At 38.9% G+C, this 16,061-nt stretch overlaps 1 protein-coding gene across 7 annotated transcripts in view; it reads left to right on the top strand.

Annotated features, from left to right (window-relative positions):
- The window catches only part of PFDN1 (prefoldin subunit 1), an 81,576-nt gene that overhangs the window by 56,583 nt on the left and 8,932 nt on the right, over positions 1-16,061 (top strand). For 3 of the 7 annotated variants that reach the window (XM_049101804.1, XM_049101805.1, XM_025445045.3), the window contains one exon: positions 11,565-11,617. The exons of the other annotated variants lie outside the window; for them this stretch is intronic. In XM_049101804.1, the coding sequence (XP_048957761.1) occupies positions 11,565-11,600 (36 nt within the window). In that variant the 3' untranslated portion in view covers positions 11,601-11,617. Of the gene's footprint in view, positions 1-11,564; positions 11,618-16,061 lie in introns of those variants that run through there. 7 annotated transcript variants of the gene reach the window in all.

Below are 16,061 nucleotides of genomic sequence, written 5' to 3'. Positions count from 1 at the left end.
GGCAAGGGAACTGGTAGGAGGTGCCTGTGACATTCTGCAGTTGGCTGAGTTTTGAGACTCTGATGAGAAAATGTTTTTGGAGGAGTTCCCGTGATTGTGGAGGTTTTACTCTGCCTATTGAACATCATTTTTTCCGTAGCATGGTGGTAACTGGTAGGCACTTGGCTTGATGTCCAGGTTTTGCCCTGAGTACTTCATTTTTGAGTTGGTACCATTGTGGATATGATGAGAGCCCCTCTTTGGAGGTGATGTCAAGTGGACGCTATTATATGATAGACAGTGATTCTCTTCTGTTTCTGTTTAGATAGAAAAGAGCAGGTAAGAGAAGAGCTAGTGAATGGGATTTTTTAATAGATTATACAAGAATTATATACTGGCATAGCTCAAAATTTATTATCCATTAAGAAATTAGTCATTTATTTTATAGCAAAATATAGCATTTACAGTAATAAATGTTAAAATACATATAGCTTAATAATTATAAAGTGAACACTTGTAACATCATGCAAGCCAAGAAATAAAATATTGACATGCCCCAGAGGCTCTCCCATTCTTTCTCCTCTTCATACAAATGCCATTCCTGCCCCTTCCCATAGCTATAACCCTAACTTTTGTGATAGTTCTTTTTTTTAATTTAAATTCCAATTAGTTAAAATACAGTGTAAAATTAGTTTCAGGTATACAGTATAGTGTGAGTCAACACTTCTGTACATCACAGGTGCTCATCACAAGTCTACTTCTTAATCCCCATCAGTGATTTAACCCACCTCCCTTCTGATAACAGTTTGCTTTTAATAGGTAAGAGTCTGTTTCTTGGTTTGCCCTCTCTCTTGCTTTTCCTTTTGTCTATTTTTTTTCTGAAATTCCACATGTGAGTGAAATCATATGGTATCTGTCTTTCTCTGACTTATTTCGCTTAGTGTAATACTCTCTAGCTCTATCCGTGTCATTGGAAATGGCAAGATTTCATTCTTTTTTATGGCTGAGTAATATTTCACTGTGTGTGTGTGTGTGTGTGTGTGTGTGTGTGTGTGTGTGTGTATACATCTGTATATATACACCACATCTTTAACTGTGGATGTCTGTATGTCTTCTTTGGAAATATGTCTATTCCTGTCTTCTGCCTTTTAATTGTATTTTTCAGTTTTTGGATGTTGAGTTTTATAAGCTCTTTATTTATTTTATCTTACTTATTTATGTTTTTTTAAGAGGAGGAGCAAGAGAGAGCATGTGCCTGAGCAGGGGCTGGGGCAGAGGGAAAGGGAGAAAGAGAATCCCAAGCAGAGTCCTTGCTGAGTGTGTAGAGCCTCATGCAGTTGCAGGACTCAGTCTCACGACCTTGAGATCATGACCTGAGCTGAAATCAAGAGAGAAATGCTTAACCAACTGAGCCACCCAGGTACCCGTCTGCCTTTGAGTTTTGATTGTTTCATTTGCAGTGCAAAAGCTTTTTATTTTGATGTAGTCCCAATAGTTTATCTTTGCTTTTATTTCCCTTGCCTTAGACATATCTAGAAAGAAGTTGCTATGGCTGATATCAAACAAGTTACTGCCTTTGTTTTCTTCTAGGATTTTTTTGGTTTCAGGTCTCATCTTTAGGTGTTTAATCCATTTTTGTTTTTGTATATATATAGTGTAGGAAAGTGATCTAGTTTCAGGACGCCTAGGTGGCTCAGTGGTTGAGCGCCTGCCTTTGTTTGGCTCAGGTTGTGATCCTGGAGTCCCCAGATTGAGTCCCGCATTGGGCTCCCTGCATGGAGCCTGCTTCTTCCTCTGCCTGTGTCTCTGCCTCTCTCTCTCTCTCTCTCTGTGTCTCTCCTGATAAGTAAAATCTTAAAAAAAAAAAAAAAAAAAAAGTGATCCAGTTTCATTCTTTTGCTTGTAGCTGTCCAATTTTCCCAACACCATTTGTTGAAGAGATAGTCTTTTTCCCATTACATATTCTTTCTTGCTTTATTGAAGATTAATTGACCATATAATTGTGGGTTCATTTCTGGGTTTTCTATTCTGTTCCGTTAATCTGTGTTCTATTTTTGTGCCAGTACCATACTGTCTCAATGACTACAGCTTTGTAATATAACTTGAAGTGTGGAATTGTGATGCTTCCAGCTTTGCTTTTCTTTTGTTTTTTTTTCAGGTTCCATAAACATTTTAGGATTGCTTGTTTTAGCTCTATGAAAAATGTTATTTTGGCAGGGATTGCATAAATGTGTAGATTGCTTTGGGTAGTATGGACATTTCATTTATTTATTTATTTGTTTATTTATTTATTTATTTAAAAGATTTTTATTCATTCATTCTCACACACACACACACACACACACACACACACACAGGCGCAGAGACACAGGCAGAGGGAGAAGCAGGCTCCATGCAGGGAGCCCGATGCGGGACTTGATCCTGGGTCTCCAGGATCAGGCTCTGGGCCGAAGGCGGCACTAAACCGCCGAGCCACCCGGGCTGCCCTAGTATGGACATTTTAACAATATTTGTTCTTCTAGTCTATGAGTATGGAATGGAATGTCTTTTTGTTTCTTTGTGTCATCTTTAATTTCTTTCATCAGTGTTATGTATTCAGGGTATAGGTCTTTACCTCTTTGATTAGGTTTATTCCTAGGTATCTAACTGTTCTTGATGTAATTGTATTCTTTCTTTTCCTTTTTTTTTTTTTTCTTAAATTTTAAGATTTTTATTTATTTGAGAGGGAGTGTACCAGCAGGGAGAGGGGCAGAAGGAGAGAGGGGAAGCAGGCTGTCCGCTGAGCAGGGAGCCTGATGCAGGGCTCTATCCCAGGACCCTGGGATCATGACCTGAGCTGAAGGCAGATACTTAACTGACTGGGCCACCCAAGTGCCCCCTACTTTTTTTTAAGTATAGCTTTACTAGCTATTTGTACTTCCCCAAACAATGTAATTTACTCTGGTTTGTTTTTGCACTTTATATGAACAAAATCACTATATAGATTTTTTTTGCTTTCTTTTTACTCAGTTTTGTGTTTGTAACCTCCATGTTACTTGATATTGTGATTTATTTTCATTGCTATTCCATTATGTATTCCATTATGTAAAGTTACCACAGTTTATCTTTGTATACAGTCCATTTTTATTCTTAACAAGTCAAGATGTTCTCATAGAGTGTTGATACGGTTTATCTTTTAGTCATTTGCTGAAGGGAGCTGTTTTTCAGAGACCTCACTCTAACCCAAGAGAATTTGAGTACTGAAGTATAAAATGTTCGTACTTTAAGAATCAGCTTGATGGTGTCCTACTTTCAGCTAGGTCACTAGACCCTCTGAGTGGCTTTTTCTTTTTTTCTTTTAATTCAAAAAGGTAATTCCAAGTTAGTAAATTCATCTCTTTTCATGTTTTGACTTGGAGAGTTGTGAGTGATGTTTCTCTTGCTGTCCCATACTTTGGGATTTCACATATGAATACTTTTCTCTTTATAGAGTTCATTTGCATTTCAACATTTGTAAAAATGGATGTTTAAAATAGTTTTTAGTTATTTAAGACTTAAATCTAAAAGAGCCTGATGGTTGGAAGCCCTAGAGTTTATAGTGAACTATATATATTCTCTATGTTCTGGTGTCTTGGGGCTCAATGTAGCTGCCTAATCTTCCTCTTTGACTTTTAAAGAATAGGCATAAGTCTGAAAAAGCCCTATATGGTCTTTTTCTGGTTGAGTATTCTTTATTGGTTGTTACAATATTTTCAGTACTTTGGTCAGTTGTACATGTGTTATGATCCAAGTGCTAATATTTATTTAAATGTAAACTATGATATAATATATTTCACTTCCTTATTAGAAATATTTCAGCTCAGGGATGCCTGACCGGCTCAGTCGGTATAACATGTAACTATTTCAGGATTGTCAGTTTGAGCTCCGTATTGGAGGTAGAGTTTACTTAAAAAAATATTTCAGCTCTGATGAGAACTTAGATGTGAACATTTCAAATAGATTTGCCCTGTTAACTAGACAGCCTTTCTTATTTGTAAAATATATATTACAAGTATCTTACACATACACCCCTCTCATTTCATCTATTCACTGATATGTGTATCTTCATTTCATGATTAAGGTAAAAGAAGGATTTGCATTCCAGTTAAATTTGAGTTTAGCTTTCTGCATCTTGCATCTGTTAATCCTTTCTTCTAGAATGCATTCCCAGGGTGCCTTGATTTCCTTGGAATATTTGCCTATAGCCTATAGCTATGCCTTTGAATGCTTCAGGGGCTGCTGACTGACCTCAAGTTTCACTACTTTGTGTTTTATATGATCTAACTTTTCTCTGTGCCTGTGAATATTTCTCCTTATCCGCCCCCCCCCCCCATGCCTGAGAGTTCCTGTAGTCACTTTCAGCCTACTAAAGAATGATTTCTTTCGATGAGGTAGACTTTGAATTTTCTTCCACGTTATTGCATGCCTCCCTGCTCTTGTATCTAGATGGTAAGGGGAAATTAATCAGTATACACATTTTCTTTACCCTAGATTCTGACTCTGGTCATTTCTTATAGCCACAGGTCTTCCCAAACCTGAAGTAATAGATACTGGCCGGAGGAAGTGAGTTGTTTAATACATGTGGACAGGCCACACCTGTATTAATGAGCATACTCTGCATGTCTACTCGAAAGAACAAGATCCATACTGATATTTGAACCATAAGTAGAGATCTCCAAGTGTACTAGATTTACAACAGAGCATTCATTACCCTAGATTCCTAATTTAAATACCTTCTGCTGAGTTAAGAGTTCTGGATTGTAGCCCTTGCTGTAAGCTTCAGTATCCTCATCTGTAAGATGAGAGGTTGGGTTAGAAAATACCTCACTTTTGTTAAGTTAATCATTACAACTTTGGTATTCTTCTGAATTGACACTTGAGGAGCAAAAATGCCCCTTACAAAACAAGATGGAAGGAGGCAAAACAAAACAAAAACCAGTTTCATGTCCAGATTTGATTTAAGAGGTTAATTGAAATTCTTTTCTTTGAAGGTAGAATAAAAGTAGTCTCCTCATAGCTTTGCCATTTAAAATGTAATAAAAGGTAACAGCATCTCTTGATATCTTTGTAGTAGTTGCTTAATTACTGAAATCACAGATGTGCATGTGATAGCTTAAGGTAGTATATTAGGCATCACTTATTTTAGAGGTACTTTTGGATAGAGCTGTATTATTAATTCCACATACATAAATTAAAATTACATACCCAGGAAGATATCATTTTACTGATTTGTAGTGCTTTATTTATCCTATACTATCTTATAAAATACATAATACTTAGAATAGTGGCAAAAATGTTCAGAAAATATTCATAAATTATAAATTCCTGAATGTATTGGACATTTTATCTTATTAAATATAAAGATGTATTTTTATGAGTTTTAATCTACTGGTGCAGATAGTTCTATTACTTTACTATTTTTCTCATTTTCCAGAATTTTCACTACATTATTTTTTTCATTTATAAACAAACATTTATATGCTGTCTTCCTAATTTTGATTAATAGAAGAGTTTCTCCTACCTCATTTTGTCTTGCTTACAAATCTTTCACTTGTCACCAGCATAATAAAAATATTTGAATTCCCTCACTATTCATGATATGAAGCCATTCTTTTTGGGTACATAATTATCTTGTAAGCGACTTCTTCCAAAATGGACACAGATGCATTTTATTCCTAACTTTTGTGTAAAACAGCTTAGTTCATTTTATTCTGCTTTTGTTTTTAAGAAAACACATGTGAGGGTGGAACAGTCCTCCAGATCAGGAAGCATTATCGGTTTCCACTGATGTTTTATATGTACTGTTTTTATATGAGACTCTAAAAGTTCGAACTCTGCATGATGTTATAAAGACATGGAAAATGATTCTTTCTTAGGGTTGGAGGAAGTGATGACTAGTGTTTTTTTTGCTGGTAGTATCTGATAATCCCCCCTCCATTTAGCTATTCTAGGCATGTTTAGTTGTCAGGCGTTGTCGGACTAAATAGCTAAAAATAATAAATAAGGGGGAGGCTGTTCTAAGGCCAGCTCTTGCCACTATCTGTAATCTGTTTAATTTAGTTCCTAGGGAGAAAGGGCAAAAGGAACATGGTGCCATTCCCATTGAATGGATTTTTTGTTTAAAGTGCTAACAAGAACATTGTTTGAGCTCTCCTTTTTCCCAAACCCCAATGGCTCACGCACCCACATCCACTTGCAGTGTAGAGCCGGAGCTTGGGGGCTTAAAGAGCATGCTCCAATCAGTAGTTATGCTAGAGGTTAATCAGGTGATTGTGGTCTTTTAATGTGGCTTTTGACAGTGGAAATAAGCAGTTGGTGTATGAGAGAGGGTGAGAGGGAGAAAATGGTGATTATAGATGGGGGAGTTAGTGTGAGAATAAAGAAACCTTTCTGTTCAGTCCTTTTTCCTAACTCTTTGTTCAGGGAGTCAGGTTGTTTGATGACATTTGCACACATTTGACTGCAGTATACCTCTGCAGTTTTAACCCACAGTGCCAATGTGAAGCTCTCCTTGAATTCGGCTCTTGACTTGCCTTTGCCTTTGCTTTTTTCTAATAATAGAAATAACTTCCTATAAATTAGAGATAGCAATCTGGTACTTGTTTGTAAACCTGTTGATCATTGAGGGAATGATTTAAATGCCTTTCCTGTCCCTTGCTATGTATTCACCAGTGATGGAGTTTATGAAAACTAGGACCAACTTTTCAGTTATATTTTTGGCATTCTACAGTTTGTGTTGAACCACCAAAGGAATTACTGATTTTTATAGTCTTGGGTTGCCTACTGATTTTTGTATCTGAAGTCATATCCAGAATCCGTTCCTTTGTGCAATTTTTTGTTCTTTGGGAATGGGGGGGAGGTGGTCTGAACCTGACCGCTTTAAGCACCAAAGAAAGAAATGGATTGGTTTTATTGGAGATTCTTTGGGGAGAAATGTCTTGGGGAAACCTGTATTAATGTAGATCCTGGTGTTTACCTAAAGCTTTGGGATCTGAGCACTTTACTATAGGTTTTGGGAATGCTTACTTTTGGACATTTTTTAAGTCACCAACCTGCCCTACTCCCTAAGTTAATGAAATCATGATTTTATTTTATTTATTTATTTATTCATGAGAGACACAGAGGCAGAGACATAGGCAGAGGGAGAACCAGGCTCCCTGTGGGGAGGCTGATACGGCATTCGATTCCAGGGATCATGCCCTGAGCCAAAGGCAGACGTTCAACCACTGAGCCACCGAGGCGTCCTGAAATCATGATTTTAACTGAACTAAAGGTTTTTCAAATATGTACAAATCTTCAGGATTATCTGTGTCATATATATGATAAAGTCTTGTGATTCATGTGGAGTGACATATCTGGCAGTACTTTAAATCTTTAAAGTAGCTCAAAACATGTAATTTGTGATTGAGTTTAATTAGCTCCAGAAATTTGTAAAGAGAAACTTCACTTTCTGTTCGGAACCTGGGTTTTCTTTGGAGTTCAAATTCAAAGCCTTCGTTAAAGCATACTTTCTGAGTGCTTTCTTTAGATAAGTGGTGAAGAAAAATATAAAGAAGGAGCTTTTGATTGTAGGCCGTGACATAGTCAGGGAGAAGCAGACTCCCTGCAAGGAGCCCGGTGTGGGACTCAATCCCAGGACCCCAGAATCATGACCTGAGCCAAAAGCAGATGCCTAACTGACTGAGCCACCCGGGCGCCCCAATGCATATTTTTTTAAAAGTATTATTAAATGTTTGCTGAGTGTCCGGATTACACATGGTATGTCTGTGGAGGCTTTTTGTTCTTACTTTCATACTTACATACAGTCGATTGTATTCGCTATATGCCATGCACTGTTACATGCAATGAAGACAGAATTAGCAAAGGCTCTGATGGGAATGGAGTTTATATTCTGGTGAATGGAAGAGGGCAGCATATAATAAACAATATAATTTATGCATGCTTAAAAGTAAAATATTTTGGAGTAAGGAGACCGAGAATGATGGGAGTGTACAATCTATTTTATATGGTGTTGACAGGGAAGGTTTTTCTTATAAGGTTATTTGAGCAGAAGCCTGAAGGGAGTGAGGTAGCAAGCTCCCTATACATCTGGGAGCAGAGGATTCCAAGCAAAGGGACTAGCAAATACAAAAACCTGAAGGTGAGACTTCAGTTGACCAGTTGGGAGAATAGCAAGGAGGCCATTTCATCTAGAGCTGAGTGAGGTAGAGAATACTAAGAGAAGAAATCAGGGAAGAGACGAGGAATAGATTTCATAGGGCCTTGGAATTGGGAGTTTGGAGATGGTTTTGAACAGATGAATTGCATGATCTGATTCATACTTTAACAGGACCAGACTGGATGCTATATTGAAAATAGATTAGAGGTGACTTAGTTGGTTAAACATCTGACTCTTGATTTTGGCTCAGGTCATGATCTCTGGGTCATGGGATTGAGATTGTGTCGGGCTCTGTTCTCAGTGAGGAGTCTGCTTGAGATACTGTCCCTCTGCCCCCCTCAAAATAAATAAACAAATCTTAAAAAAAAAAATTATAGAGGAGAAGGGTGGAAACTTGGAGATATATTAGAAGGCTGTTACATTATCCAGGTGAGAGATTGCTAGTATCTTGGACAGGGCAGTGCCAGTGGAGGTGGTCAGACTCTGGATATATTTTAAGGTAGAGCCAAAGACAGTTGGGTGTGGGGATGAAAGAGACGACTCAAAGTTTTGGCCCCTCCTTCCTTCCACGTGTATCACTCATTTTCCTCTTGGAGAGATCTGGAATGGGCTCATGGGAGAGGGGCTATTTCACTTGGACTTTGAAGGTTACAGTTTTGCTTGATTAGGGCTGAGCCAGGGGGGAGAACATTTCAGATCAAATAAATAGTGGGAACAAATGTCTGGAAGTAGAGTGGTAAAGGAGGCTGGGGTGAGAAATGAGACTAGAGAGGTCTAAGAGAAAAGAGTTAAGGCTAAAATGGATGAAATCTGCATTGTTTCTCCTCACTTTGTGTAAGTACTACTTGTTCTGGGCAAGTGGTTATTCCTACTGTCAATGCTATTCATGTAGTGTGATTTCCACCCAGCATTCCGTGTATACTGCGTTTCACAGAGATTCCACATGTTTATGGGAACAGATGTGCTATTGGTCATTCATTAGTCAATTTTTCCTACTTGATCTTAATGTTTCAAAAGTAATTTTAAAAGCAAATTGAAAGTTTGGTTTGTGATACCCAAGTAGAGGTACTGAATAGACAGTTGGATATATGAATCTGGTACTCCAGGCTAGTGAAATACAATTGAGAATTATTTAAAAATTGTCAGTTTCGGGATCCCTGGGTGGCGCAGCGGTTTGGCGCCTGCCTTTGGCCCAGGGCGCGATCCTGGAGACCCGGGATCGAATCCCACGTCGGGCTCCCAGTGCGTGGAGCCTGCTTCTCCCTCTGCCTGTGTCTCTGCCTCTCTCTCTCTCTGTAACTATCATAAATAAATAAAAATTAAAAAAAATTTAAAAAAAAAATTGTCAGTTTCTAGGTGTCATTTAAAGTTACAGAACTGGATTTAATCAACTAAGGAGAAAAGGCAGCTAGAGAAAGAATGAATGAAATTCATGGACCAAGCCCATCAGCACTGTAGCTGGATGTAAAGCTCTTTCCAGAGGTGTGGACAGTGTGTAGTGTTGAGTCCAAAGAACTAAGTGAGTGCCCATGTGGGCAAGCCTGTGCTGAGAAGGGGCTTACTCCCTCCATAGTTAGGAGGCTGTTCAGGCCCTTGGTTTTGTGGTGGCAGCTGGAGCTGTCAGCTTACCTACACTTGAGTTAGAAATGCTTTGTGGACTTCTCTTAACTAGTACTGACTCTGGAGTTGGGCAAACCTGGTCTGCTGAGGGAAGCAGGTTTGTTCCTTTGGGGAGGGGTTGCAGGAGGTAGAGGCTGACATCAGCTTAGGCTCAGAGCTGAGTGCTCTGTACTGCAGGGGAGTGGTTGAACACAGTTCATTTACAGCAAAGAAGATAAGCAGCCCTGCTGTGCATCTGTGGTATCTTGAGTCATATTTGAGGATGGTGGGACCTTACATGGGTGAACACAAACATGCCTACTAGTTTTGAAGGTTAAAAGTTTCCTAAAGGGATTTTATAATGACTACTTTATCCATATACATTCTCACATATGCACACACATAAATATGTGCACTTTCCTACCCTCTTTCAGTATATACTAAGAAAAGTTTTAACTTTTAGATTTTTTTTTAGTTCATCCTGAAGATTTTTAGCAAGTAGTAGGTATTGCTTTTCTTTACTCGGATATGTGCAGCATAATGTCTGGACATAATAATTAAGGATGTAAACTCTGGAATCAGACAAATATGAATTTGAACTCCAACCCTGCTGCTTACTACACATTGGATAAATTACTTAGTGCCTCTAAGCCTAAATCCATTCTTCTATAAAATGGTAACAACCACAGTATTGATGGAGAGGGAGAGGAAGTAATCCCTTTCTTATCTGCCTAAGTATGGAGCCAACTGAAAGGCAGATTGAGATAAAAAATTGTTTTAAAGATTTTATTTATTTATTCATGAGAGAGAGAGAGAGGGGAGAGAGAGGCAGAGACATAGGCAGAGGGAGAAGCAGGCTCCATGCAGGGAGCCCGATTTGGGACTTGATCCCAGGTCTCCAGGATCAGGCCCCAGACTGATGGTGGCGCTAGACTGTGGAGCCACCGGGGCTGCCGAGATAAAATTTTTTATATATTTTTTCTCTATTAGTTAAATATAATGTTGAAGAATATGGCTTCAGTATGCAGCAATAACAGCAGTTTCTGAATGGATCCAGAATTAGGCATACTGATGAGATTAATTTCTCCAGCAAATCTCTGCATTTGTGGGACAACCACGGGTCTCTTGCTGCAGAGGCACGCTGAGACTGTCAAACAAATGAGGAAAATACGTACCTGTTGCAAGCAGGCAGATCCTGGCAGAGCAGAAGGGGTTGAGCAACATTACTTTTTTCCTGGTCAGAAAATCCACTAATCTTCCTGAGAGTAAATTGAGGCCAGGGCTATAGCTGAGGAACAAAGGAGGTGAGGAGGATAAGCATTTCTCCTTTTAAAAATTTCTACCTTTTGTAGGGAGGGAGCGGCAGTAATCTCTGTACTCACCGTGGGGCTTGAACTCACAACCCTGAGATCAAGAGTCTCATGTTCTACCAATAGAGCCAGCCAGGCACCGCCCCCCCCCCACCCCCTGCCAGATGCCTACCTTTTAACATTATACATGTAAATCATTTGACACTATGCATTTATTATCAAGTAAATGCTCAATAAATAGAAGATTTGTTGTTTACATATGGTGGATGCTCAGGAGCGACTTACTATTGAGCATATTGCCACCAAATGTTTATAAGATAAAGTGTTTTTTTAAATTTGGAAAAAAATTGAAGATAAATATACAAAGCTAACTTAATGAACACCTGTTCACTACCCAGGATTAATGTTAATATTTTGTAATATTTACTTTTTCATTATTATTTTACAAAAATAAAACAATACTAATGAAATTGACATCTCCTTTGTAACTTCCTTTCCAGGCCCACCTCAGTTTTCTTCCCATTCACCAGAAGTAACTACTGTCCAGTTTTTTGTATGTATCTTTCCATTCCATGTTTTTTGGCATCTTATATTTAACAAATAACATCATAGTGTTCGTATCTTTCAGTAACTTTTTTTTTTTTAAGTTCTCCCCACACTAATATATGTAGTTCACTCATTTAAATTACTCTAGGGTATTCCATAAGAGCAAAGGACCCATTATCTATAGCTTCAGTATATATCATGTCAGTGTGCCCAGAGGGCCCAGTGACTTCTTCCATGCATAGCATAAATACAACCATTGGTAGGGCTAGTTGAGGGGCTCAAGGATGCAAGTGCCAGCAGATTAGTGATGTCTGCTGCTCTGCTGCTCTTATTTCCTAATAGCCATGGATTCCTTGGTGAAGCCATCTCATGAATTTCATGGCCTTTCCCTGTGTTTTATTTATTTTTTATTTATTTTATTTTATTTTTCCCTGTGTTTTAAAAGTAGAGATCAAATATTCTTCATAGAGCCAGAACTAGAATCAGGGAAAGAGAGGAAGATGAGTAGGAACTCAAGATTCTAGATTCCAACCACAATAATCATTTTACCCTGCAAGAAATGGAGGTTGCTGTACTGTAGTTGAATATTCCTAGTAGCTGGGCCTTATAAGTTAGTAGTCCTTTTCTTATGAAATGATAACCCTCCTAAACACCACCAACTCTTTGAATAGAAAGATTGTAAGTGGCTCCTAAGTGATCTAGCATCTGGAAATTGAAGAAAGGGCTAAGTGAAAACCACCCTTTGAATCATGTTTGCAAAGAAGTGTGCCAAGTGCTCTTTTATTATTCCAGTGTCATTATAAATTTAATTGGTGTTATGTCAGCTACTTAGATCAGAGCTAATAGCATATTAAACTCCATTCTGTTTGTACCAGTTCCATGGTAACTTGGGTGTGTGTAGAGTTGGGACAAGTGGCAGCTGTGACGTCTGGTCTGTAGAGTAATTTCATCATGGTATGAGCTCCTGGATCACCCCAGATGGAGAAGTGTCACTGGGTGATGTGAGCTGACCTCCTGGTGCCCTTTAGAGTACTGCAAGCAATGTGAGCAAAGACTCTAGGTTGTTTGGCCTATAGGTTTAGCTTAGAGTTTGAGAACCGTAGTAATCTTTGGTGATACTGAGAGGTATAACTATTATTTTCCCTTTTCTCTTTCTTAATGAAAAGAAAGCACATTTGGGGGGAAAGCTTTATAAATAGCTCTTTGATATTGTATATTTGTAGTTCTCCAGTTCTGCCCTCTGCTGACCTAGACAAATCAGCAAAGGGAGGTGCCTATGAGTCATCAATCTGTGCTTGTGGTAGCTTTGAGCTCTTGCTTGTTTTCACTGTTCCCATTCCTTTTATGGGTTTCCGGTTGCCATATCTCTATTTTTTTAGTTGTATAAATATGTTCCTCAATTGGAAAGTAGTAATGTGAGCACATAGAAGTTTCCTTACCCTTGTTTGTTCATTAGTTCTCCCAAAGTACTTAATTAACTCATTAATCTAAATATTTAGTGTTTACACTTATAACATTAAAGTTAGTTTTCAGAAATTAATACGTCAGTTTATTTTACCTTGGCCCATTTGTGTGTGATTCTCTTAAGTTTTTGGGTAGAGCAAAGACTGATTTGTTGTGAAAGTAATTCATTAGGAGCTTGCCTTGCTATGCCTGTTTTTAAGATTTATTTAGTTGTTTTAGAGAAAGAGAGAGCATGACCAGAAGGGGCCATAGGGAGAGGGGGAAAGAATGACAAGCAGACTCTATGCTGAGTGCAGAGCCTGACATGGGGCTCAACTCGGGGCTCAATCTCAAGACTCTGAGATCACTACTTAAGCCAAAACCAAAAGTTGAAGGCTTAACTGACTGCGCCATGCAGGCACTCCACCATGCTTGTTTTTAAACACAGGGCTTTTATGCCCTGTCTTTTCTTCTTGGTTCAGCATTTTGAGAAGACTGGGAATTTCTTTTTATTTTTAATTGAGGTAAAGTTCATGTAACATAAAATTGCAATATTGTGCAACCATCTCCACTCTCTGATAGAACATTTCATCACCCCCCAAAAGAAACCCTTACCCATGGTCACGGGCCATTTTCCCTCTCCTCCAGCACCCAGCAGTCTTATCTGTTGTCTGTATAGATTTGCCTATTATTATATTCATATAAATGGATCATACAGTGTGTGGATTTTAGTATCTGGCTTCTCTCACTTAGTTCCATGTTGTCAAGGTTTATCCATGTTGTAGCATGAGTCAGAACTTCATTCCTTTTTATGGCTGAACAGTAAGCATTCCCTTGTAGGAGTATATCACCCTTTGTTGTTTCCATTTTTGGGCTATTGTGAATATTGCTGCTATGAACATTCAGAAGTTTTGTTTGGACACCTGTTTTCATTTCTCTTGAGTATACACCTAGGAGTGGAATTGCTGGGTCATGTGACAGTTTTAGCTTCTAACTTCTTAAGGAATGGCCGAACTGTTTTCCATAGCAGCTGCATCATTTTACATTCCCACCAGCAGTATATGAGAGTTCTGATATCTCCACATCGTTTTCAGTACTTATTTTCTGGTTTTGATTATAGTCATCCTGGTAGGTACAAAGTAGTGTCTCATTGTGGGGTTTTTTAAGTTTTTTATTTTTTTGATTTTTATTTATTTATTTGAGGGAGAGAGAGAGAGAGTGCAAGAGCACACACTACAAACAGGAGTTGGGGAAGCAGAGGGGAGGTGAATGGGGAAAGAATTCTCAAGCAGACTCTGGCCTGAGTGCCAAGCTCATGAGGGGCCTGATCTCATGACCAAAGATCATGACCTGAGTTAAAACCAAGAGCTGGACACTCATCCACCCGAGCTGCCCAGGCACCCCTCATTGTGGTTTTTATTTGCATTTCCCAAAGGACGAATAAGGTTGAACATATTTTGTTGTGCTTATTGAACATTTATATATGTATATATTTTTTTTTGAGAAATGTCCTTTTAAGTCCTTTACCCATTTTTTAATCCTGTTATCTTTTTGTTGTTAAGTTGCAAGAAAATTGAAATTCTTGATTTGCTTGGAGCAGAGAGTAGTGCTGAAATGACTTCAGGTGGTTGCCTCATGTACCTCCCTGTAGTCTTACCCTCACAGTTGAGTCAGGCGCACCTCCACTTCCAAGAATTTGAGGTGTTGCCCTTACTTCCTCTCTGAGAAGGCACACCCTTTTCCACCTACTCTTATCATGCCTGCAGGCCAAACTCCACTGTACATACTGTTGATTGGATTCTCTAGCTCTTGTAAGACTAGGGCAAACTAAAGAAAGGCACCCTGAAGTAGTAAAACTTACCTATTTGCTCATTTGGAAGGCTTGTAGAGAGAGTATTTGGCCGAGAGAGTCCCAGAGTTATAAGAAGATTGTAACAGATTCCTCTAGTCTATAAAAAATAAGCACAATAGTAATTGAAGATTGGAGACATCTGGGGAGCAAATGGGAGGTAAGGAAGTGGAGGGAGCTACTAAAAGCTTGGTTCAAGAAATTGTGCTAAGAAGGAAAGGAGAGAAAGGGGAGAGTACTTGCAGGGAATGTGAGTACACGAAAGTGTTTTTTAAATAATCTGCCTCAACAAGAAAGATTTTGCAGAGAAAGAAATTGAAAATTAGGAAAAAAAGGAAAAGGCTTACTGCAGCAGTGAGTTTTGAGAGGGTGAGTGGAGATTGAACCAGTGCCCAAGTGGAAGAGTTGTGTTCTGACAGAAGCAGGGACACTGCATTTTAACACAGGGGAGAGAAGAGGATATATGTATAGGTGTGGGTCAGGTAGTAGATGTGGTAGCAGAGGGAAGAGTGAATTCTCATGAGATTGCTTGTATTTTCTCAGTGACCTGAGATGGAGAGGGGAAGAGAGAGTGAGTATAGATTTGAGGAGACAAGATAAAGTATGAAATAGTTATTTTGGAGAATACACAAGTGACCTTATTAAAGTAGTTTAATAGGATAGTAGGACAATGTTGAGTGCTCATTTGAGATTCATGGTCCTGAATTTAAAGTGAAACCATTCTGTGCATTTAAGTGTTCTTCTCTAGCAACATGTAGGTACAATCATGGAGTAGGCAAAGGGTTGGGTTTAACTTGGGTTGGCATTTGCCAGGCAGGTGCAACAGAGGGAGAACAGAGCAAAGAAGAAAAGGATGTTTGTAAGGGGTTAATATAAATGTACTGTGGAAGCTTAGTTTGGTAGGGTGGGTAGTGGGGGAAAGGACATGGAAACAATAATGTATAATGAAAAACTTGTCATTGAGATGAGGTTGAAGAAGTGCTGGAGTTGGGGCACCTGGGTCGCTCAGTTGGGTTAAGCCTCTGCTTTCAGCTCAGGTCATGATCCCTGGGTCCTGGGATCAAGCCCTATGTTGGTCTCTCTGCTTGATGGGGAGCCTGCTTCTCCCTTTCCCTCTGCCTGCCACTCCCCCTGCTGTGCTCCCTCTCTCCTTTCTCTC

Source organism: Canis lupus, chromosome 2 (genome assembly GCF_003254725.2).
Source record: "Canis lupus dingo isolate Sandy chromosome 2, ASM325472v2, whole genome shotgun sequence".
Lineage (NCBI taxonomy): Eukaryota > Metazoa > Chordata > Mammalia > Carnivora > Canidae > Canis > Canis lupus.
Note: the sequence above shows the minus strand (reverse complement) of the source record. Positions and strands in the feature narration are given on the sequence as shown.